The sequence below is a fragment of the Rhyacophila brunnea genome, unplaced genomic scaffold (assembly GCF_057557595.1).
Source record: "Rhyacophila brunnea isolate RB1 unplaced genomic scaffold, BYU_Rbru_1.0 scaffold_15, whole genome shotgun sequence".
NCBI lineage: Eukaryota > Metazoa > Arthropoda > Insecta > Trichoptera > Rhyacophilidae > Rhyacophila > Rhyacophila brunnea.
The window spans coordinates 7519328-7547171 of NW_028232806.1; the positions used below are offsets into that span (position 1 = coordinate 7519328).

At 34.5% G+C, this 27844-nt stretch overlaps 1 protein-coding gene across 1 annotated transcript; it reads left to right on the plus strand.

Moving 5' to 3' along the window:
- The first annotated feature begins 2281 nt into the window (after positions 1 to 2281).
- eve (homeobox protein even-skipped) lies at positions 2282 to 27844 on the plus strand. Its single transcript, XM_085943105.1, has 3 exons — positions 2282 to 2420; positions 18389 to 18597; positions 26893 to 27844. Exons 1-3 carry the CDS (start codon positions 2282 to 2284, stop codon positions 27733 to 27735), a joined length of 1191 nt encoding a protein of 396 aa, XP_085799231.1. The 3' UTR covers positions 27736 to 27844.

A 27844-nucleotide genomic window follows, 5' to 3' on the forward strand; every position in this document is an offset into this window, starting at 1 on the left:
GAAAGCGAAGCGATGTAGGGTGACTACCGTTAATGAAAAGTTAGTACATAACCGGGAAATGCGAAAATTAAGAAACAGCGTAAAAAAGTAACCATGAGTCTTTTGAAAGATTTAAATAGTGGTGTGGATGGTCATTGTATACTTCTTTCTTTTTTCTTTTGATACGCATTCGGGTATATTACAGAGAAAGCTTCCCGATCGATGGCTTTCCAAAAAATCAACTCCCATAAATACGTACCTATCTAATTTTAAAAAAATCAGACATGGTCGAAAGAAAAACGTAGTATTGTGTTCCTTCTTTACAATATCTGTTGTCGGATGTTAGCGATGATTTTGACCATTTTCTACCTGGTTTTAATAGGCGTTTATTAAGCTTAAATTACGTTAGCAGATTCTAGGGTAGATCATTTTGGATTGTTCCCTAGAGTACAACCTTCGTAGGGATTTATTACTTTAAATTTTGCAATGCAACATGCATACCTTTAAATTTATTTTGATACAATATCCTGTATCTGTAATTGGTTTGTGGGGGTGCATACTGCATGGCCCCCACATCCTGAAGCGGCCCCCCAAGCCAGAATATACCCATACCTATCATTAAGTTTAAAGGCAGTCTGACGCTCTACAGTGACGTTTTCCAAATGGTGTTCGAGGTCAAATAAAATTCAGTGTATTTTAGCGATTGTTTAACACATCGAATTATGGAGTTGTCGAGTATCAACACACAACAACCAACAATAGCACCACACAACCTTATATTTTAAAATGGTAATAACCCCGAAATAAAATAGCTTTACAGGCGAATTTTATTACTTTTGGAGCAAATTTAAGATGTGTGCATTTCTCATAAAAAAAGGTTAATACAAACCTCTAGGGATCGGATATGGTAAAAAAATGCTACATTTTAATAAGATGCACAGATGATTTTTTTCGGATCGGACATGATTAAAAGAAAAAATATAAGTATAATATATTCAGCATTTTTTACGTGTTCATAAATGTAATCTCCGATAGTTTTCATTTGCATTTAAAGTACCTAACAACATATTAGGGGAGTCTGTTTAGTGTTCCCAACATAATTTTTAAACATAATTTCGTTAATATTTTTTGTTGGTTTGTTTATAGGTAATTGTTAACACTAGCAACCGATTGTATGTTATTAACTAATTACCGGACAGATATCGACAATCATCGACCATATTATTTTGTGATCTTTTTAAAATACCATGCATGAACACATGAATGATAATATGTAAGTAGGTATAAGTACACATATATATTTATTAAAGAACGTATCAATAAAAATGGGTCAAAATGATTGTGCGAAATTTTCAAATCATATTATTTCTATAAAAACAAATATTATAAGATAATTTAATTTTCGCGAAGCTTTCGACAGTGTCACCCCAATGATAATGTCAATAATGAGCCTAATCTTCTGTCCTTATTTATTCGTATCATCCACACAAATGTGCGAGCGAAACAAAAGCTTCCCAAATTCAAAGGCTTTCATTACCAAACCGCCATTGTTCCAGCTAAAAAATGCATTATTTTACATTTTCCTCATAAACTACTACAGTCCTCAGACAATCTACGGCTATTTCACGCACCTACGCGATACCAAAGCAGTGTAAAAGAGACAGAAATTGATTCTACATCGCGCTATTCGAAAGAAAATGTTACCCGAACCTCACAATATTAGGGGAAAACTTACCTGCGACCCATTGGCTGAACGTTAAAGATTTTCTAATGCGAGGCGTGGTCTGAATACGGCACGCCTATTTCATAATTCTATCTAACTTTGTATGTACACATCGCTACCAATAAGCGAAAAATCAGTCTTTCATAAACACTTCGACCCGGTGTATGTGGGTGTCAGATTTGACTTGAAAATAATAATTATCATCGAAAATTAACATTTGTACGTCAATTTAAAACAATTAAATTAGCCGGACATTATATTAAACAAAAATTGTGATTTTATTTTATACGAAAGACATTAATATTTTTTTATCTACCTAACAATAAAATATATTTTTGTGAAAATTGAACTGATTAAAAATTTGTGCCGGAAAGTTCTGTGTTATTTTAAGTGCTTTTTTAAACCTTATAGAACTATTTTTTCGATTTAAACCTAAGCAACATTATTTTGAATTTTCAAGTATTTTAGGACTGATTTTAGTGCACAAATAACAAGAGTGTTTGTTTCTGTTGACAATTTGTGAAGACTTTTGGATTTTTTATGTAAGACATTGTTAGTGATACTTACCAATCTGTGAGGATGCAGGGCTTTCGAAATTACGGCGTGGACCTTCACAAGGGAAACGGTGGAAGCCAGGGGTCGATAGTGGTGGATCTTCTGCCTCCACAGTACGCTGGGATGGGATCTCATTCGCCGCCGGAATCGCCGAAGAGCAAAGGTAAAGAAAGATGTCATTATTCATAATAGGTACAACTCTATTTGGGTCCTGGTCGCCTCTTACAATGCTCCCCATCATTTCATCCCCAATGACCTAGTCGTCAATTATTGGAAACAACAATAGAAACTTGTCTACTCTGTCTAGCCATTCTCCCAGATTTTTCAACGTTATGCGTTCCTTTTTTAATCAATTCACATTACCTGTGCCCTAACTATCTAAGTACTTTAGGGTAGGTATCTACGTTATACGTATTATCATATGGCATCTCTGCTTGAAGGGTGGGTCCCTGTAACTACCTACAAGGGATTTATTTTATATTCACATATTACCTATGTATCACAATTAATTGGGAATGAAATTGGTATATAATTGCATAGACCCATGTTTGTAGATATCAATGCGCATCATGGTGTTTGGCCCCACTACGACAAAAATTCTAGTAGCTAGCTAGAACCATTACTAATATCTAGGTAAGATAGTAGGTAGGTACAAGTCTATTTAGCATACATAAGAAAGCCTTTTTTCCAATTTCTATTCATGTAGATACCTATGTAAATTCGTCATATGATTTCTTCTCGTCTACCTAGAAACACATTAAAACAACCTTTAAACTTCTGACTTTATTATCTATTTACATTAAGTGAAGATACATCTACGTTGACAGCGACGCAGGAGAAAAATAATATTCTTTCCACAAAACCTTTCCTACTCTAAAAAGTTATATGGATCTATGAGCAAGTGGTTAACATCCATTTCTCGCAGAAACAAAAAACATTGTAGATTAATCAGAATCAACATGAGAACATAATGTAGCAGGTAGTTAGTATGAAGAGATTTTGTCACTTAGGCTTTCCCAGAGAGTATTCATCCTGAGTCTCTTAAAAAATAGTTGTACCTACATTAGGGCTTGCGCAGACAGAGAGCGGTCGGAGTTCTGCGTTCAACCGACCGTTGACCGCTAACGTTCAGGAACAGCAGACAGGTGGCGGTCAACAATAAGCGTTCCATTTGTTTACAAACGTTGTACTGACACAAGCGCTGCATAATGCGAGACCGTTATATTCCGACTGCGAGTGGAAGTGAGAAAGCACCGCTGTTGCGTACTCACTCCCCCGTGTGGTTTCGCTCTATGTTGTGTGACTGCTCAAATTCCTATGACGGGACTGGACGGGAGGTACGGCGTTCTTTGTAATTCCGGGCATAGAACTCCAGAACTCTAGCGTTCCAATTGACCGGCGCGGTCTGACCGCCGGCTGTGTACCCATACAGTATGAAGTCCATACAGTACAAAGAACGCCGAACTCCGAACGCGGAACGCAGACCGCCTGACCGCGCTCTGTCTGCGCAAGCCCTTATGCTACAAATCATCCACGACTGCAATACGTAGGTACTAGGTACCCCTAACATAATCTAACCTAACAAATAATCAAGTAGGTAGGTATATCGAATATTTTCAAAATTTGTTTGCCGCTGGCCTCCACTGACTAAATAAATAGACAAGAACCATTATTTTAATTTTTAAAATGTGCCATAAGATTCTGTGACTCATCGTATTATATATATCAGATACATACCTAATTAAGCTAACTAGCATTATATTTACGATAATTACCTTTTCATTTATTGCACAATTATATATTTACGTAGGTAAGTACCTACTAAGTAAACTTGGCAACTTGCATATTTATCGACAAAATATATATTGTACCTAAATCGATTTTACACATTATCAATTAGGTAAAACATGTATGTATACCTACTGTATAGTCACACTATTTCACTTACAATAATTAATCATTCAGGAAAATCAATGCATGTTGTATATAGAATCTAGCTAGATACTGATTAAACAATAATATGTAATAATAACTAAATTAATAAACTAAACTTAATAATTAACATTAGAATGAAATTACTCACGGACTTCTAGGACGGCTAGGGGGACATCTACAAGCCTCAGCTATTCGTCGGACATTACAAAACAATTCTATAATATATTTTATACAACTTTGTTTCACCATAAAAACCTACCGTTTGGAGAGTCATATTAAGAGTTTTAAACCACCTTAATAAGACAGCAGCCATTTCCGTGAACCATATAGTTAGTAGGGGAATGGGACGATTGGCCTCCGGACGATTGGACGCCGCACTGTCGTAGACACGTGTAGACGAGGTATTTTAATCAATTTCTATCTACTACTTAGTAGTTTGAATTTATTTTACTCTTAACATAATGTATTATTTATCGCGGATTGAGAATTACCATGCCTGAGGCTTTATATTAAATAAAAAAACTCTTTTTTTGTTGGAACTTCAACATATGCACGATTAAATCATTGTTTACGTCTGCATATTTACATTCTTACTAACTATTAAATCATAATAAAATCATTGAAGCGTAAATAATAACATTGAATATATTTTTTTAATGTACCTATAAGTACCTAACGTCTATTTATTTTCGAATTCCGTGGCGTCCAGTTGTCCGGTGTCAAATCTTCCTAGACCCAGTTAGCAGTTAGGACATATTACATAGACGTGGAGTAAGTTTCTTCTATGATTTGGAAAATAAGGTAAAATTATATAAAGAAAACATTACAAATAGGTAAGTAGGTTCAATGGGGAAGATCTTCATGCAAAATTAAATTCACTAATAATTAGTTTAGGTGCAGACAGCGAACGGCGCCTAACAAAATAGAATGACTTGATGTCTCATACAGATAGATGAATAATAAAATACACTGATTTGTAATTAATTATCGTTAAGAGTAATACACGTTCTAAACAATAATTATTTTAATTACTTAGCAGTGATTTGAAACCGTGGACCGCAAAACATTGAAGGTAGCTATTGATATTATTGTTCCAATCCTAATGAGAATATTCTTGTTCCTTAAAATTATCTATAAATAATATTAAACAAATTTCCGGGTAGTTTAATTGTGAAACATAGTATCTATTGGTACCTATCATATTACAATATGTAGATATTTATTCTACAAAGATCATCATAGTAATTATTTGACATTTACAAAATTTGTAGGTGTAATAAAATTAATGTCGATTGATCGTTGAGTTTAATATAGTTACCTAACAAACTACTATGGGTAGGTATACACACAAATATTGAAGCTTGTATAAATTTCTTTTGGTGGTCATATGGACCATTTTTTAGATTTATTTAGCTTCCCATAATTTCTCATCTTTATGCATATTTTATGGCATTGAACAATTGAGTAAAAAACATCTACATTATAGTTAACCCAGTTAAACCGAGAAATTACCTTTCTACATTTTTCGATAATGTAGATTGTAGAATTTAGGTAGATAAACCTATCAAAGAATTTGGAATATCCTACAAGGAGTCTTATACGTTATTTCTGTATTGACATTTTAAATTATTTTGCAACCAAATAAAGTATGGTTAATTTGTTAGTCCACAAATTTTACGATTGCTAAGTTGCCTTTTCGATTTTCTTACACACCAAACGGCGCCTTTTTATGTGTATTGTGATTACCTACTTCCTCCAGTGCAGTTACAAAAATGGCTTTACACAAATTTTACATGATTTTTCAAGTAAATAATAATGCCAAAGTATATCTGTGTAAGATATCTGCTCATCTTGATGGATTGTCTTTTAATATGCCATGTAAATTGGTAAGAAAACGTCATAGTAGTAGTGTGAAGTTCTTTGTAATTGAATTAATCTACCTGCTATGGGTACTGTATGTGTATGACAAATTAAACAGAGCTAAAAACAACGTAATAAATAATCAATGAATTTAGGAGAAATATATACGAAATATGTATTTCAAGGATAAACGTAAAGGCAATAAAAAAAATGTTGAAAATCTCTGATGAAGTAATATTAAATACGTTCCGAATAGATTTAATCGATAGCTAGAAAACAAACCTAAACAAATCATTAAAATATAATTTCTAAAATAATAATAAATATCTAATAATTTCAAATTTATTTCTACCTGTAAGTTACTTTGGGTATATTATTATTTTATAATATCATGTCTACCTGTCATGTAAAGTGGTCATTTTTTCTTTGAAGATAATTAGATTATTATGATAATTGTTATACTTTACATTAAGTTTATACTAATAACTAGGTACATACTTACACTTAATTTTAATTTTCTAAGCCAATTTAAACATAAAAATACTATTTATCATTTGTACTTATGTCAATATACATTTCCTTTAAGTAAGTTTTAATCTTAATCTATTCATAAAAAATAAAATATTCTCAGGAAAGTTTACCTAAATAAAGATTATAAAAAAATATATTTCGGGTTTTTCCGACTTATCTACGTGCATTTTTTAAAAGCTTCTACCTTTTTCCTTATTGTGTTTTCTATTAAATCAGTATTACCTATGTAGGTACGTAATATAAGATTTTTTAATGTATAACTAAAGATATACTTATTATTATGAACTATGAACATTACTATAAGTGAAATCAACAAGTTGGATATCACCTTGTATACAATATTAGGGCCTAGGCAAGTTGCTAGGCAACTAGTTGACTCAATTGATAGTAAAAGTATATGCGGTAAACGTAAAAAGGACCTAAACTTCGTTCAATTCAATTTACAAGTTGACAACTTTGATGAAATATGATTCCCACTCCATCAATAGACTTTAAACTCTCATTCACCATACGATTACATTTGAACGACAAAAATTGTGGCATTAGAGAATAAAAACGGAATTGTTTTACTGGATAGCTAACATAGTCATCATTTAAGGCACTACAACCCTTAGTGGGTCTTGACCTCCTTCAAAAATTTCCTCCACCCTGGACGATCCAGCACCGACACTCTCCAATTGTTTTGACCGAGCATTTTTAAATTTCCCGTAGCACAGTCCAGCCATCTCAATTTCGGCCAGGTCTTCTCTTGCCATCGGAGGTTGCGTACATAGCCCGCCTCGCCGGTATATCCTCCGGCATTCTATGCACGTGACCGTTCCAGCGCAGTCTCAACATTTTCATATACCATGTGATCTGTGTGTAGCTCCTCATTATATCTTGACCTCCAAATGCCACCTTCTTGAACAGCCGCAAAGATTCTTAAAATTTTCCTCTCAAATATAGCTAAAATTGTGCTATCATATATCTTTCGGTATGAGAAATTTTGGTGCTGCTTATCAGCACAGGGTAGATAGGTAGTTACCAATAAATCCGATCCTGGTCAATACAAATAAAATGATCAATCCAACAGCATTGTCATTCTCCCCTTCAAACAAACGTTTATCTCGGAACAATTAGTCGTTTAAGCTCGATTAATCGACACCCCCTGTTACAATTTACCGGTGCAATTGATACCATCCGCACCCCTCTAATTGCCTCGTGCGTGGGTGATATTGATACTTGTGTCAATGACGCGCATACAAAAATGTATTTTAATTTATGTAACCGGAATGACACTAACTGAGGGGTGCATTCTGCGTTACACATTTACACAAATAAAGTGTTTAATTGCAACGTTTATCCACATCTGTCAATTGATTTTGTGTACAACCAAATATTAGATTGTTGTAGGTACCACACAACCTTGAGATTTGGTAATTTCTATCAATTCAACTGTATATTGGTATAATATGAGGCACCAAGGCCAAATGGCCTTTTATACTCTTCATCTTTAGTACCTACTCGCGTTTGTATACCTATTAATGAAGAGCTCATAGCCCTTCGTATTGGGTCTGAACAGCGCCATCTTTAGATTAATAAAGCCTGAGCATATTTTTGCACAAACGAGTGGTCCACTGTTCAGCTGTCAAAATCAGATCCCAGATTGCTTGACATATTGATTCGCCATTTCTCGTATCAAATTGAATTATGAAAAATTCTCAAATCTAAATAATTAACTATCAGTGTTATTTATAAATATTATACATTCCTGTTATTCATCAGCTGTCAAAGTCAGACTAGTCATTCATATGAAAACCGGTGGTAATATCGATTTCAAAAAAATATGTAGCATTGATCGATGCATTACATTATTGTAGAAGGTGTGTTAATGCTAGTATATAATTTATCATTTAACTCATCTATCCAAATCAAAGCGCGTCAGTATGAGCACTATATAGAACAATGACAGGTAGTCCATAGACAACAACGGGAAAAGGTAGGACCAGTCGTTGTGAATGTATCAGCTTTCTACTTGAGTCGGCAATGGCATAGCCCTTCGTCTTGGGTCTGAAGGAAAAAAATAATTGGAAGAATAGGGATTTTTCATTCGAATTGACGTACATAGTTAGCACTGCGAAATATTTAAATGTTATGTCTATGTAGGTGGAGATGGAACCAAATAGCCTCTCTTTTGTCTCCTACTTTATGGGAAAAATATAGACGAAGAAGACTTTACGAGCAGTATTGCTCGAATAAGTGAGATAGGCAGATACCTAGATCCTAGGACCTAGATAGTGAGAGAAACCTATGGAATAGGCTTGAAGTAAGCAAATGTAGCGTTAATTTTTCAACGACATTCGATAGCGAAATATTTTTATCACAGATTACTTCTGTTAATAGATATCGTATGTTGGCGGGTGGTGTGCGACTACCCTTAATGTATTATGTTATATATAGGTATCTATTTATAAGTCAGACCAATTCGGTCATATTAAAAGATGTGCAGAATACTACCCCCCTGTGAAACAGCTATTCGCACACATTAAGTGATTAACCAAATAAATAAAATGTTTATTGCGGTCACCCCAATCAAACAAGTAAATTGTCTTCAATGCCTTTTGATTTGAACGCAGGGCTCAGCTTTCGTTTAATCCCATTAACGAGATTTGGCAATGGATTCGTTTTCTATGTTAGCGTCTCCAATTTGGTGGGTGACTATCTTGTAATGTAACACAGAACAGATAATAATTCAGATAACTATTTCTGAGTTCCCTGGTATGTACCTACTAAGTTCAAAAGCACAAACAAGGGGAGGGGGAGTTTGTTCCTTTTTGTCGTATATATTTTTTTATTTTAAATATAATATAATAAAACAAATTTTTGACGTTATTATTTATTTGAAAGATATTTATACCTCCAAAAAAGGGTTGGTATAAAAAACGGCTATCCCCCCGATTTATTGGACGTCTTAATATGCAGTTTTTTAGTATTTTATTATTTTATGCGGTAGGTACAGATCGGTTTAAGGGAAGCCAGGCTCGGGAACCGCGCTATTTTCATAGCCGATTTTGGCAAAATTCATGAATTCAAGAATGAAAACCTAACCTAACCTAATAAATAATCCAGTAAAGGTATCTGCTATTTTCAAAGTTTGTTTGCCGAAGGCTACCCTTAAAGGCTTTTAAACCGACAAGAACCGTTTTTGCTACTGACTTCGGGCAGGCATTATTTTTATTCCAGAGAAGAACTTATACCTTGTAACATTAGTGAATGTCAAAGATAACTTTTTAGCGTTGATGGAATGAATTTCAAACAAATTTAGATAGACCATTTCCTACAGGAAGTCAGTTGGGTAAACTACTTAGGTGGTTCTTCCACTCTAAATTACATCGGCGACAAATTGTCGGGGTACATTTTTACAACTGGATACTTAAACTTAAAAGAGACAAGTTTTTTTAAAACACCTCTTTAAAGCTTTAAGTGGATCGCTTCCGTAAAAATTAACTTCCGTCTATTTTTGCCTGATTTTATTTTGTGAGAAAATCATTAACATGCATAGTTGGTAAGCGCTTTTTTCATTCGTTCTTTTTAATGGCAGCAGTAACAAAATGGTAGATATTATTACACGGTGACACACTCGTGTCCGGAAATTATACGTACCTATGCAGTTTTCCGTATCACAGTTCACCGTGAGATGTTGTACCGTAAACCGATGACCGTATAGTATTGAGATCAACATTTAAAAATACGCAATAAAAACACAGGAAAACAACTAAGTAAATTAGAAATACAATCATTTATATAAAATTATGATAGGTGCTTGTAAGTATCAAGGCATTATCAACTACCAGATGATAATAATATTTCGGCATTATTATCAGATATTTGATACTAATCAATAGATATCAAATTAATGTTCTTATTGAATTTAATTGCTCTACGAATAACGCGTATTTTTTTTAGATATCACATGCTATACGGCGATCTCTTTACGGTACGACAGTTCACGGTGAACTGTGATCTGTACCTAACCGATAAACCGATACAGTTTGCGAATATCTGCTACATATCTTCTGCTTTCTTCTCTCGCACCCAAGGTGGACATTGGCCATTTCAAGCAGACTCATTCACTCTGCGTAGTTCTTCGGTCTCATCACTTCTGGCGTTTGCAAGTCTTTTTGTAGGCTATTCAGCCACTAAAGTCATGGTCTGTTTTCATCTGAACCATTAAACGTAATACCTACTTACACTAACTTCATCGGTGCTTTTTCGTCCATACGTGTCACGTGGCCAACCCATCGGAGACGTTCGATTTTTACAACGTTTTTATTAGCTCGTATTCTTGTTCGTCCGGTACAGATTTTTTCTTGTTGGTCCAAGATTTTTAACTAACTTCCCGACTAGCTAGACATTTGAAACTTTTAAAATATATGTGTCGCTTGATTTCAAAACCAGCCAAGTCCATTATGGATGAATAGGAGAAAAACAACTATTTGTTTCCTCAAGTACACAGTCACAAGGTGAAAGTTTATATTATTTCGATTACAGAATATTTAAAATTAATAAGTTCCACATTTCGATAATGCAGAAATGCTAGAAAGCAGTAGTTCTTCAACAATTCGCAAAAAAGTCAAAAATACCTAAAGGTGGACATGGCTGATTTTGAAATCTAGCGACACATATCAGAACACGACGACAATGCATTCTTTTAATACTTTTGGCCATCTTTAAGCAGAATTGAATTCAATTTCACTTAATTCTGTTTTGTATGTTTCGGAAAAAAAATCGTTAAAAGTAGTATTTTACTACTCACTATTATTGGTTGCTAAGGGGGTTCTAGCAACTAAATTATTAATATATAAGTACGTGCGTTACTATGGAAATCAATATGAATTTATTCAGTATTTCTATCAAGTACCTACAATTAAATACGTAGAATTGTCAAGTTTATATGATTCAACAGAAAATTTAAAAACGTTCGATATAAAAAGTTCTTTTTATCTTGTAATTAATATAAATCTATTACCACCATACATTGTTTCTGACGTTGTTCATGTCATCATCATCATCATCAGCCGGGGTCAATCCACTGCTGGATGAAGGCCTCCCCAAGCTTTATCCAACTCTCTCGGTCCTGTGTCGTTCGCTGCCACGTATTTCCGCCGATTGTAATATATTAATTTCTTTAAAATACTTATATGTAATTATGACGCTCGTTTCAAAGAAAATGGGAATTTCCCAATGCGAGGCTCTCTTGCGAGAAATCTGAGGTGTTAATTGATTATAAATATTGTCGTAAGTCGAGGAATCCTTTATGTTTTATAATAAACATACGAAATGCTACCGTAGAGTATCCTTTTCAAGTGACCGTCGTCCGTTTGAGGCTTCGCCGACGTTCACGAACACACAGGAGCCGGCATTTCACTCGCGAACAACACATAAGCCGCGCGGCGACTTCACGAACACACTATGGAGGTTTAACAAACAATTAACACGTTTTTTAAAGCCTAGTAGTGGTCAGTGTTTGTCGATTATCACTTTAAAAATATGCCTAAATTTAAACCTAAACATCGAAGTCCCTACCATAAAATATCTCGGATATTCAGATAGGTAAGTAGAAAGATCTTCGGTCATTCAATCAACAGGTAGATAACTACGGTGCCTAACAAAATTTCTGAGTCAGAATAGAATAAGATTAACATATACTCATTTATTTATACTTACACAAAATTACTTACTCATCTTGAATAGACAATTATTTTCATAGATTGTGTGTTTCTTCATTCTTAGATTAATTTGGGTCAAGATGTCGCCAATAAATTAACCTAAAGAAAAGTCATAGGATTCTTGGCTATACTAATGCATATACCTAAGTGTCCACTAAACAGTGGCGGCATTGAGAAACACAAGTGTATTTTTTCAAAATATTAATTCCTACTTAGATACAGAATTTAAGCTTACGCGAGATAAAATGAAATTGATTTTCAATTGAAAATAATTAAACTAAATGGCTATAAATAGCCACGATCTTGGGAAAAGTCAACTATAGTCGTCCTTGATCTTGGTTATTAAATAATGTAAAAGTTAAATTAATTTATCGTCTTCGAATCCGTCATACATCGAATAGATTCAGTTGTTTTCGTATAGTTTGAAGTAGATACTTGATTATTTTGTCAGCAGCTGGCATTTACATTTTAATTCTGCCACTACTTAGTAGCCTCACTAATCACTAAATTGACTAAATGGCCGATACAGTAGTATCGCTATGGATAATATGCCTCTAACTACCTAAATAGGTATATATATGAGAAATCGGGTGCATCGGTCGCTTCATCCCTCGACGTGTAAAATTCCTTTACCAATAATGATTCAACATTTCTTTGAATATCGAAGTATTTCAGTTACATGAGTGAGTTTTGATGGATACGTTTTTTTGAGGTACTTATTGTTTTTTAATATTATATTTATTCGAACTTTCTTATGCCACTAATAAATATGTAACAAAAAGTAGTTATTTGGCGTACCTGAGCTGATTCTTGTATGATACACACCTACTGCTAGAACTAGGTACTTAGCATAGAGGTATTAAATAAGAAGAGGGGCAAAGAATCGGCTTTCTCATACGACTGAATGAAGCAGGCCAACAATAGCCGACAACTTACGAAAAATAGCGACGCGATAAAAAACATTCTAGCCATCACGGAGGATTTACTTTGGTCATCATAACGTACCCATATAATATAATCTTAACGTGGAAATTTTGCCGCAACTTGATTACCAGCCCGCCTCACCATACTTTTTCACCATACTAGCCTGCTACACCATACTTTCATACAACCTGCCGCCCCTAGGTACTTAGGTACAATAATTATGGTAAAATTTTTAAGGTTTGAATAGAATAAATTGTTCCCCATAAAAATCCGTTCGTGTATATACACCTACTATGATTGCGTGTAGCGTTCACTTAATAAAGTCATGGGCTATATTATAAAGTTAACACCGGTAGTTCTCTGATTTTAACTTTCTGTTTATAGCTTCCTAAGTGTTTTTTTTTTGTTAATATTATTTACTGGGGATGAAAAACGAAGTAAATTTGTTTTTAACAAACAGTAAAATAACTGAACGAAACTATTACATTATTAAGTTTAAAAACAATACCTACTTAATAAATCAAAAGAGTTATAACAGGTAGTTACTTATCTTGCTATTTGCTAGTTATTTTATTATTATTTTACTTATTTGCTAGTTAGCAAATAAAAAATGGAGCCTTCTGTGATGCGGCAAATGCTATTTTTCTATAAATATACAAACGTCATAAACCTTCTAGTTTGTATAAATGTGTCGCAAAATTTCAAAACCCGTTATAACACTTTTTTGAAATAATTAAGATATACCTATATATCGTTGGATTCGTTATTAAAATCACTACATGCTAATTTTATCGCCTCTTTCAAAATCCGCTACGATTAACTGCCATTTATGAATTAAAATCAATGTGTATATCAAATCCCGCTATAACACTGCTGAAACATTCGAAAACCTTTTTAGTTCAAAAAGTTTTTATTGATTTTCTCAACATCATTAAAAAGTGTTATAGCGGATTTTGAAACTCAGCGACACAAATATTAGTAAACCAGAAATCCTTATTTCCTTTATTTTTACATATTTAGGCTCAATCTCTAGGTATAAGAAGAATTTCTTCAACATAATTTGTATTGTGGAACAATTAATGTAGGTATGTACCAAACTATAATACGTATCTACCTAGATACTCAAATTAAGTCTTAGTTAGTTAAGTTAGTAGGCTATGGATTTATGTATTAAAATTGTGTGAATTGTGTGAACGTTACAAATTGCAATTTCAAGACGATCGCATTTCAATAAAATTCTTCCCTTCCGCAATTAATATAGGTACCCAGTACCTACTTATCCATCTAACTACATATTTTAATATTAATAGGTACTCGAAGACATTTTGTTGAATAGCCATTCTCATCCAATTGGCAAAGTACCTAATGAAGTCACTTTTTCAAAATTTTACAATTATACTCATTTGTTAATTTTACTTTTCTTGCTATTATTATTAAAGTAGATTTTAGATTTAAAGTAGGTATAATAATATGATTTCAGTTTTTATAGAATTACTGGTTTAAGTTTTCTCCTATATATTCAGGATTAATATAACATAAACATAATACTTATACCTAATACTTGTTTTAAATTAATATTTTTAAACCTAACCTAACTTTAAAACAGAAAAAATGTAACCTCCAGACATTCAACTTTAGGATACATACCCACCCCACATACATAGTAAGTTATCTACTGATTTTTATTTTAGTAGTTGTAACCGCTTTTTGCATTGAATATAATATGTACCTTTCTACTTTATTCGACATATGAAAAAATGAAAAAAAGTAATAATCAGTTGTGAAAAGTTAAAATAATAAGTAATGTTTACATCGGTTTGCAAGACGCTCAACCCCTTCACCGCGGCGCCACAAAGACCCACTGGAAGAGGTTCTCGCGGCACGACACTAATGGGTCAATTAGGCGACGGCGTTTTTTTGTTATAATATTATGAAGAAAATGCCATACACAATATTAGACCTATTGAATTTTTTTTATTATGTACCCAACAGGTAGGATACGATTTACCTAATTTGGCATAGATTTTAAGCGTTATTAGTTTTTGACATTTATACATTATTGACACAACAACTTCATTATAGACGTTACAATAGATCGCAGGCCAGGTGTTCATTGCAGGGACGGGTTGGACATGGGAATTTCATGTGGATGATCTAGTGGTGGATACAACGGGAGTGTCAGGGGTGTGAAACATCCTGGTGGTAGAATTAAGGCGGCAGCAAACGTCCGAAAAAATCATTTCCAAACTAAAAATATTTTATTAAATTAGGTACATAAAATTAACTTTATGATGGAAATAAACGTTTCATGCACGGAATGGGCGAAGGTCATGTATAAACAGACCGCGGCACTGAATTGCGAGTTACGATCGTAGTGCTATTTATTGATGATATTAGGTACGGTAATTTGTTCGCAGTAAATGAACACGAAGCTCTGTCAGCTTGGCCTAATAGAATCTCCGACTTGCTTATGTGGCGAATTGCAGGATGCCGATCACATCCTCTGGGAGTGTCCCTATATGTCGGTTGAAAGGGAAGAGCTTCTCAAGTCGGTCCGACCCTCAGTTGGACCGGTCGGCCATTGCGACTTGGTATCTACGAGGGAAAATTTCTTAGCTTTTAAAAAGTTTGCGGCATTATACGGCAAGCGAGACGGTCTTTTCTCATCGAGAATTGACCGTAATACATTATATGGAATTAGGGATCACGCACACTCTAGTGCACGCCAACCAAGGTCTTGGGAAGTTGCTCCTGGGACACTTTCGGCACAAATTTGAACAGCGCCTATCGTTCGTTACACCACGGTATACGCCTGCATAACGGGTGTGGAGACGTGGCGGGTGGTGGAGGGAAAAGCAAGTAAATGAACACTTAGGTATTTGAGTACGCTACAATCATCAGTCTAAAAATAGTTTTCCATTTTGCATTCGAAGTATGATAAATAACTAGCCCTACTATAGAAATTCACAGTTTTATGCCGCGGCCTGACTATAGTGGGCCTTGGAATGTGTAGTACTACCTAAAGTTGTTGAGCGCGTTGCGTACTATTCCGAGTGGGCTCTGAGCTTAAATCTTTTAGTTTCAGGGTAATGGCTCTCGGCCATTAAGTTATCGGACTTTCTTCAGGATAATCAGTTAGGAAAGATTTCGAATTTCAGAACATCGTTTGGATATTAGGTACTAACGTAGTTTATAATTTAGGTATATTTCTGAATCTTTTCAAAGCGTGTATTTTCAATAAAAAGAATGCTTAATATGCCAGCGCTCCATTGGCACGCAAGTCAGACGATTTACAGTCTTCGGACTTTTTTTTCGCGTGGAGCACCCCAGACCTGCAGACTTTTTAATCCGCAGACCAGGCTCGCTGGATTTCAAACATGTTTGATATTTTTGCCAGACTTCGTCAGTCGATCACTATGCGAAATCGATTTATCATTAATACGCAATCATTCGGACCGGAAAAAAATTTGTAATTGTTTTAAACATTTTCATTGATTAATTTGTTAATTTACACATTATAAAATGAGAGATTTACAATTATTTTTTTTATTTGTATTTATGAAATTCATAAAATAAATCGTAAAACTTGTGTTGTTTTCACTGCTATATTATTTTATGCAAGTCTACATATAAATAACACAAAATTATAGGATTATCGGAAGACATTACGAGAATCATAACTTTTCACTTTTGACAGCTCGACTTTTTTATTCGTTCGTTGATCAGTAGCAGAGCATAGACAAATCGGACGATTTATTGTCCTCGGACTTTTGGCTCGCCAATGGAGCGCTGGCAATACATTATTAAAATTTGTCTATGGTCAGTGTGAATAAAAACAATATTTAAATAATAAATTGCTCTGCATGTGTAAAAATCGATTTATGTATGAAAGATACCTATTTGGTTATATCTAATTATGCCCTTTGTCTACTAGACTAGGAATTTTCTAAATTGACTATCCTAATGAATGTAACAAGTGCCTAACTTAAAATATTATGTATTTATGGACTTGTAGTCCAGTTTCTTGGAGATGACTTTTAGCACAACTAACTATTAATTGTCGGTGGATTATTTGCATATAAGCTTCCCCCAAATAACAATATAGCAAATATTTACATTTTTTTTTACAAGAATCACGTAACTTTAATTTTTCCCGGCAGATGCGCTGTCGGAAATCAAACAACACAACCCCCACTTTGATACGTGGTGACCACTTGACATTTTAGTTTGTAGTAATTGTTCCTCTGGGAAGATGTTTCGGTGTCTAGACTTTAATTGCTCCCTGTATGTATTTATTTACTGTGGGACGGTTTTTTCAACATTTTTTTTCTGGATACATTTGTCGCAAAGACATGCTAATTGATTTATCTGGTTAGTAAACAAACAACACGGGTAGAAAAAATCAGTCATTATTAGTAACATCCCTTAAATTATTTTATTCATTTTGCAGTGCCGCCCTTTATTGAAGGTTGGCGACAAAATCATAGTAGATATTATCTACCTTCGTCTCCATGTCCTATGCATCCAAACTACAAAACATTAGACCAATTTTTCAGGTTACGTGGTTAAAATAAACTCCTGTTTCTTTTATACGATTCTGCTGTCACATTAATTCTCTACACTGCCTACACAATCGGTTTCAATGAGACGTTTTTTCAACAGAAATTTTATACTTTTAATGATATTGGACAGTGTACAGGTACAATAATTAATTGGAGGTATACTATTTCTACTTATATTGTGCCTATTCCTCACAGTCCTACGTCAGCATCTCTCGTCAGGAATGGGACAATTGGGCGCCAGGACATTGGGCGCCAGGACATCGGGCGCCGCACTGTCGAATGAAATAAATAAACGTTTTATACAGAAAGTAGAGGAGGAATTTTATAAAGTTTCTATCTACTACTTTTATTACAGAACATATGAACAAGTAAATCATTATTTACCTGTATATATTTACTTAAATAATTATATAATTTAAATATAAACAATAATCTTAAATACATATTTTAAAAGTACTTATATATCATTCACGAACGTCTATTTATTTTCGAATGTCATTTGATTGCGTGGCGCCTAGTTAGCCAGGCGCCGAATCGTCCTAGACCCCTCTCGTCAGTATCTTTCATACATTTGCAGCATTAAAATTAAATTACTTACCTTTTTTATTTAGATTGCTCGAGTCCAGGACCGGAGTCTCATGGAGGATCAATGGGCGGTCCGAGTTCCTCAACGGACCCCAACATTAGACGCTACAGGACCGCATTCACGCGAGAACAGCTCGGGCGCTTAGAAAAGGAGTTTTTCAAAGAAAATTACGTTTCAAGACCCAGGAGGTGTGAATTAGCAGCTCAACTTAATTTACCGGAATCTACAATCAAGGTATTTAGCTTTTTTTAATTGCAATATTTTTGTTATATACTTACTATCCACTATCTACTAGGTATATTAAATGTATATTGTATCGTGTATCTACCTACGTAATAAATAGAAATAAAACTTCTAAATATGAAACAGTTCTTAAGTTACGAAGGACAAGCTTAGAATGACGTATTCTTCCACACTCGAGATCGGTTGCATGTTACTCCACACCCGTTAAATATTGCAGTTCTCATTAAGTCTATGTTCCATGTGCTTGCCCTATTAATTTTACTTTTTAGCTTAAGTATGTTCCTACCAGTGGCGAAGAGTGGCGGTAGGCTGTGGAGATCCTACATAAATAGTACACACTAAACTTTGTCAATCATATTTATTTGTTTGAACTAATAATACAATTTGCAAATGGTGCTGGTTAGTTGTTAAAATTCAATTAAACCCTAAATAAATCAAACCATAATAGTTTAGGTATGTTATGAACTATCCGACAAAAATAGTGCACACTTTTTGAGTCATACTTTTTTGTTTTCGTTGAAATATAACACATTATTACAGATGGTAGTGTTTAGTTTTTTTTAATTATTCATAAAAGCCCTGCCTATTATACCAAAGCATAATCGATAAAAATATTCTTCTATCTATAAAATACGTATATAAAACGATGTATCGCTTAACGGCATAATTTTAGATATTTTATAAATAAACGAATATTTTTCACTACTATCTATTATGGCTTGGATTAGGCAGGGTTCAATTGAATTTTAAAAACTAACAAACACCATCTACATATTGTAGTCTTAGGGCCGTATGTATGAGATTCCGAAATTATTTATAAGCTATTTAACCGATTTTCCACCATATAGCGTATACCACTGTTTGTGATGTAAGCAATCTGACGTCACACGTCATTCAAAATGGCTGCTTTATATATCACTTTCAAATGTCATTTTAATAATGCATTCATTGCAACAAACGTTTGCTTGAGGCCCTCGTTAATTTTGTAGACTCTGTAAAACATTTTCGAACTTTAAAAACAGTTTCTAGTCGTGCTGTTTATTCATTTCATTCATTCTTAATCCGTTTTGACATCTCATAATATAAGTGATTGACGTGAAGTTAGTCATAATATAACTGTATGTATTGCCACCAAATGGAAATGTTTACTGGGAATACTTTATCTTTTCGTATAGTTGAATTAAAATAATAATGTGATAAAATAACTGATAGATTATTTAAAGTTCATAACAATTATTCATTTATAATTATTAGATTTATATGGTACCGTTCGCACACTTTAAGACACATTTACAAATTCAAAATTTTAAATTAATGGTCGGGAAATGAAATTTTATAAGTTTGCCATTATATGGATGCCATGACACGTTATGACGTCACATCGTGACGTCGCTAACCAACGGATTACATTTGCACTCATGCATACAAATGAGCAGTATTTAGCCTATAAAGTATTTGGGAATCTCATGCATACGACCCTTAGTTCAATGAAAACAAATACGTTTGACTGACTTAGATTAATACTAAGATTAGTATGCACTATTTATGCTGGATCTTAACAGCCTACCTGTACCCTTCGCCACTGGTACCTACGTACTTGTACTGTACGTATTTTAAAATATCAAAACTATATCCAAATGCAAGACTATGTACATATAATTCTTATGAATCAATTTTGTATACAGACATTCACATCAGTGCTATCTATAGTATATGTACATATAATAGCTAGGTATATTCCCACCTACCAATGCTCTCAAATGAATGCTTGAAGCATAAAAATACTCTTGAGAGGCCGCCTTTATGGCTTCGCTAATTCGATGAAATATTTACGATATTATTGCGCCGGCCGAGACTGGTGCTAATCATTGCTTGAATAAGCGGTAGCCGTTTTTTTATAATGCCATTTGGATGTTAGTTTTATGGGCTATCGAATAAAATAAAACAGTTCAACGCAGTGATCGAACACCAGTGATGTATGTATTATTTAAATTGTTCATGTTTCAATAGAAGATTAAATTTTATAGATCGTCGTACGAAACTTAGGTAGCTTGATACATTACTTAATACATAACTACTAGAAAAGTTTATTAAATATAAGATATAAGATATAACACAGTGATCACTGATCAGGGAATACTGTCTGTTAGTGTTGACTGAAGTAAACGATTATAACAAAATGAAAAGATAACATTACTTACCTGACAGCGACCAATGTGCCATAAACTGTAAATAACTTATACCTACCTATTTATATAGATACCTACAATCATGGCTCCCACATTCTGAACCGGGCCCCCATGCTAGGATCTTTGGCGCCCCCTCCTACCTATCGCTAAGGTTAAAGGAAGTGTGATGCTCTACAGTAGTGTTTTCCAAATGGTGTTCGAGAAAAAAATAAGGGTATTTAGCGTTTATACAACCATTTGAAATATGGAGTTGTCATTTAATGATTAGATGCCCTCACCAATGGTTTACGACATCTTTCTTATTTATAAAGCTGTGAGTTCGTTTGATTCACGATTATATCTTTTACTTATTTACATTATTAGTACCTAACGTTTCTTTTCATTCGGTTTAATGATGAAATAGTCTAAACTCCAAAGTTCTAAATGCGGTATACCTATAGGAATAATATAAATATGTATATACTTATTATATTATGATAATTTTAAAAATCTACCATCTTGTTTATAATGAAAATATTAGTTAGGTACCTACCTACCTACATATTATTTACAATAAAACATTAAACTTTTTTTTGTGAAATGTGATTTGGTGTTTAATTCGACTTTGAGAAATTAAATTAATGATCACGTCATGCATTAATACCAGGGAACAAAAAAATAATAGGAAAAGCGTTACCTTCTGGGCGTGATTGAAAGAAGGTACGATTCTCAAGTTTGGTGAACTATCCTGAATCACTTGTTAAAGAATTTGATATTTTTCATTATTTAAATCAGTATCAAAGTATACATAAAAGTTTGTCACGTAAACGCACCGCGCATTCAATATTGATAATATTTGACAACGCTTTGTATTTATTGGGTTTAACACTGCTAATCTTTTAATTACCACATTTAAATAACACGTTAATTATATCTAATGGCCAACTACTCCAAACGCACTAGTCGCGGTGTTAGCACTAACTGTCGTACATACTTTTAGATATTCTATAGATAGAACAATACTTCCCTCTAATATGGTTTGATAAAGGAATCTGCAATTTGTATTCATAGTTCAATGAAAACAAATTTATTACATACAATGGCGAGCCAAGCTGGGGTGTTCGGGATGTCGAACACCCAGGTGGCAGAATTCAAAGGGCGGCAAAATTCCGAAAAACATATTTTTAATTAGATCAAAAAATATATAAGTAGATATGTAATTCAATGACATATAATGCCTGCGGCGCTACACGTGATTCAATATACCTTTATAAATTGTATCTACTTAAGTATTCTGTCGATTTTAAACGCTTCACATAATAAATTCTGAATGTTAGGTACCTACATTATTTAACACATAAGTATAATATTATGTTATCTACATAATTTGATTAAAATACAATAATCATTTCAACATTTTTTTGATTTCTGTCATATTTTCACTAAAAATACTTCTTATTGGAGAAGGTGGGGGCAATATTGGACTGACACCCGGGCGGCAGCCACCCTTGGCACGTCCCTGAGTATCTATATTTTAGTATGTTAGTAAGTTTTATGATCTTCATTTTCTTTTATTCAGGAATTAAGGATATTTTAATCTTCAAATTCTTTAATTAATATTCGACAACATATTACTGTTGTATTATGTATTGTAGAATTTCCTTCAGGCAAAGAAAAAAAACATCTTAGTATTAATTAACATAATAAACGTCCTCTTAATGAATGAATAAGCACGATTTGTGAAAGAAAAAAAAACGTGTTTGTTTAAATAATAATAAAATGAATAAATTTTGTTTTTTGTTCGCTCTTTTTGAGCCACCCAATTATCACTTCAGTGTTATTTTATTTAATGGATAATGCAATGATAATTGTTTTTTTCTATTCTTATTTTTTTACGAATAGGTATCAAACGAAACGGGTAAACCGACACAAAAGAATGTTTTGAAACATTAAAGGTATATAAATAAATTATTGTACGTAAGTGTATTGAGTTTTGTAACCAAATTACTTGATGTGAACACATAACATAACGTAGAATTAGAAATTCATGTGATATGACGTGACAGGTTCCATGAACAAACAGAACATGATATTATAACAGAACTTGAATAAAATAGAACGCGAAGAAACAGGACAGTGACAAAACAGAACACCGTTAAACAGAACTATGACATTTCAGGAAACATAATATGACATTTAATATTTAAATTGTCGTATCTATGGTATGGAAGTATGGACGCTAAACCAAGAGATGTCACGGAGACTTGAAGCTTTCGAGATGTGGCTGTATAGGCGCATCCTCAAAATTCCTTGGACTGACCGGGTGACAAATGTTGAAGTTCTCAATCGAATGGGAAAGGACCGAGAAGTTCTACGTAGTATCAAAACCAGGAAACTACAGTACCTCGGCCACATTATGGGAGGACAAAAATACAGCATTACCCAACCCAAAAATCATTCAAGGAAAGATTAATGGGAAGCGTAGCGGAGGACGGCACCGCATTTCGTGGCTTAAGAACCTCCGTGATTGGTACGAGTGCAGCTCCACTGAACTGTTCCGGGTAGCAGACGACAAAGATAAGATCGCTTTGATGGTGGCCGACCTCCGCTAGGGGATGGCACAATAAGAAGAAGAAGTCGTATCTCTATATGTGGTATAGATTTTAAATAACACAGGTTTTCAATACACCGTAAAAATCAAATTATATGATTTGTACATTCCTAATCGCTGGAAAGCCTCAATTAAACGGGACTCAGCTCGGCGTTGCCGGCAAGGCATATCTCGTCAATATGTTCAAAATGCTTGGGTGACTAGGTACAACGAAATAATGAGTTTAATAATTCAGTGGAGTTGTGCATCATTATCAAAATCAATCAAATAAATTGAGAGTTTTACGCCGAATGGCCAACATACTGTGATTATATTAGATATATATTAAATATTTATACGTATAGATGTTTCTTTTATAAACTTTATAAATTTTTATGTTTTATTAGTATTTAATTAATAAATAAATTAGACTGTTTGTGAAAATGAATGTTTTATTGTCCGGTTACCGACGTGACAATAGGAAATAGGCATAATCGTTATCTTCCTCCTTGAAATTCCATCATATTTTTAGCGACCAAGAATTTCGAACCATATCGATCCTTTGCTTTTCTCATGATAGAGTGATGGCTGCCACTAAAGCAACCAAGACTTTCCAACCCTCTCGATCATTTACTTATTTCATGGTAGAGTAAAAGCTGCCCCCAATAAGCTCCTTCATTTGGTCGCTCCAGCGTCTCGACACTCTTCCTCTGCTTCACGTTCACTGGAGGCTACCCAAAACCAGCAGTCTCTCTAGTCTAGGTTATCCGGTCCGCACCAGACTAACCAAAACCTGCAGAATGTGTCTCAAACATCTTGTCGAGAGACGTTCCTTTATATATTTATAGTATCTGGATAATTGACTTTGTTCATCCTGTGTTCTGTCCAAGACATACGAAGTATTCGTGGCCAATAAATACCACATTTTGAAGGCATCGATTATTTATTGCCTTCCGCTCCCATGTCCTCAGGGTCCATGACTCAACATGCCGAGAAAGTAATTCACTTCAATTATTATTGTGTTACCTGATGTACGATTAAAGCTTTCATATCTTAGATCAAGATTCCTAGATAGGTATTTTTTGTTATTTCAGTAGAGCTTTTAATATGTCATAATTTAATGCATATAATGTTGCCTACATATCTATGCACTGAAATCGATATCAATTATGTTGTATAATGTTGTAATATTCCCTCTATTATAGCCGTTCAATCTCTGGCGTGTTCGTAAACACCTTTTAGTAACATAATAAGTTAAATACCTTTATGAATTTTCTCGACAAAGACCGGTGGCATTCTTTTGAATATCATATGTGCTGGTAAGTTAAGTACAATATTAGTATGTTCATCTATTGTTTGTCATATCCTACTTGAGTCTGTTAACTTCAAGTGAATGATTTATAACAATATTATATATACCTAAGTTACCTACCTATTAAGTATAATGAAGTTCTATAATGTGAGTGGCAGCTTAATCAATTTATTCATTGTAATTATTATTAATCATAGCATGATCCCAAAGAATTTTATTGAATTTTGCAGATGGTGTTGGTTAGCTAAACCAAACCATAATCGATAAAAAATATTCTTCTATCGAATGAATCGTGATTCAAATTTTAAACTAAAAAACACTATCTACACAATGTAGTCGTAGTTAAATGAAAACAAATACGATTGACTGATAAAGTGTAGTGTGCACTATGTATGTCGGATTTTAACAACCTACTTCCACCCTTTTCCGTTGCTAAGCTAGATCTTCATGTAGGAAAGGGTAGAATGCATAAAACGGCAAACGCATACGTAAAAAAATAATGTCATTTTTAGCTACATAACCTTCATAAGTGGCTCTCTATCCAACGCATTGGTATTCTGATAGATTGCCCTAGGAAAGGGAAATGTATCTACTTATTTAGTGCAATTTGGTCACCAAAAAAGATGGCAGCAAGAGGAGAAGCAGAAGAAAATGTGAAATAACTCAAATTGATAATATTATGCATCTAATCCGGAATCCGGATCATATTATATATATATGCTCTTATACTTGCGCTAACTAGGCTTAACGTCGAGTGGAATTTAACAGACTATGAATGAACATGCTTGATAACTCATACCAGGAAGGCGGCAGCATCAGAATCAGATTTAATAATGGGCGGCCGCTTTGTTTGGGCGGCAATAAAGAGTCTTAAAATGTGCTCGCAGCCCGCAGTGACCCGCGCTAAACGTCGATAATCAAGGGAGCCTCTTCGTAGCGGACCCGTACAATGCTGGAAATACATTTTTAAAACAAAGCCATTATTTTCTATTCTATGAAGTTGTGTATAAAAGTTTGTTGATCGTTGATAAACAAATAAAATTCAATTCATTATAGGTAATTACTTGTTGATATGAATTAATTTTGGAGCCACATTTTTGTATCGGGTATCTGCTTTGAAAACCCTGGAATCACTTAGCGTCAAATGTATCACAGACTTGCTAAGTGGAATGCGGTGCCTCTGATCCGTCGATCGCCACGCAATATGGATGAAGGTTTTTGGGATTGGTAGGCAGATATACCAACGTGTGTATTTACCTTAACCCAAATTGTCCTGATATCTAATTCAACTTCATTTTCCTGGTAAAACGCACCAGTAACAATTGGCCGATCGGTGTATGCCGTTTCAGGAAACACCTAGATATACAAAATCTTAATATTAAGTGAACGTGTCAGCCTAATTAATAGGTCAAGGGGATAAATACTAGGGTCTGGGACAACTGGACAAAAGGACAATTGGGCGCCGCACTGTCGAATGAAATAAATAGACGTTCGTTACGATTTTATACAGAAATTTATCTACTACCAAGTAGTTTTAATTCATCTTGCATTCATTTAATTCATATTTTTTATTGAGAATTATTATGCCTGACGCTTTATTTTATAGTAACTCTTTTTTCATTGGATTAAATAAGTCATAAAGTATTAAATAATAATATTATAGTTTCAAATAAATGGTAATATTAAATATAAGTTTTAAAAGTACCTATTAGTCACGAACGCCTATTCACTTTATAATTTTATTCGTGGCGCCCAGTTGTCCTGGCACCGAATCGTCCTAGACGCTTAATCTCAGTCCCTAGTTCTTGGCTGCCACGTACATCCACCGAACTTTGAGTTTGTCTATCCAGCAGGTCTTAGGGCGTCCTTGTGGGCGTTTAGTGCCCCTTGGGTACCAATGTATGACGGCATTTGTCCAGCCCATTGCCAGCTCATCTGCTTTGTCATTATCTGCTCAGGAGATAATTTTAATATTACTATTTAATATTTCTAAATACATACAACACAATATTGCACCGATTTTGCATCTTTCCAAAACGTCAAAAATAATATTTAAACTGCTTACTTATACATATTATTCTTCTAGTTTTTAGTACAAACGCCACAAACCACGCTCTTAAAAGCCTTTTTTACATTGAGCCGAACGTTGAGCACGGTTAGTTCCCTGATTTTTAAATTATAATCAAAAACTAATTTATGTTTCCTCCTTGTTACAGGTCTGGTTCCAAAACCGAAGGATGAAAGACAAGCGTCAGCGCATCGCTGTCGCGTGGCCCTACGCAGCCGTCTACAGCGACCCAGCATTCGCCGCGTCAATCCTCCAAGCAGCAGCCACCTCCGTGGCCCTCCCGTACGCCTACCCAGGCCTGGGCCACCCCGGACCCGGATCCCTTCTACCGCCATCTCACCACGGGCCCCCGCACTTCTTAACACACCCTTCAAATCACCCCTTCGGAGCGTACGCGGGCCACTACGCAAGATACGCGCCATATGCAATTCCATCCCAACATGGCGCCGGAAACCAAAACGGACAAAACCAAATGCACGGACAGACCAGTCCTTCAAGATCTGCATCTTACCCTTCACATTTACTCCAATCAATCAATCTATCACACCAAGGATTAAACTCGATGCAGCATCATAACCCGTCATATTTCGCGCACTTATCACTGGGGAAAACCAATAACAATACCTCTCGACAAAGTTCTCATGATATCCTTGCAAGAAATTCAGTATCTCCTAGTGCTGTGTCGTCTACTAGAGCTGGAGTGACAGCTAGTCCTTGCGCGTCAGAAGTTAGCGTTGATTCAGATCTTAGTCTGTCTCCAAGAAATAATACTGACACTTCAAGACGATTAGACCTTGGAGCTTTGGGAGCGTCGCAATACAATGATGTTCTTAGGCAGCATCAACTCGCTAGAGAAACGTACGGATCTGATCTATCTGTACAAGGATCTCTCTTGGAGTACGGAAATGAAGGAAGCAGGAAAGTGGAAGAGCAGACCAGTTTAGTTCAAGAAAAACCAAAGTTATTCAAACCTTACAAGAGTGAAGCGTAATGACTTTGTTAGTTATAAGGTTTTTATAGTTTTTGCAATTAATGAGTTCTGGCAGGACAGAAAATATTACTCATTGTATGTGTCAGTATTATTAAATTATTAATTATAT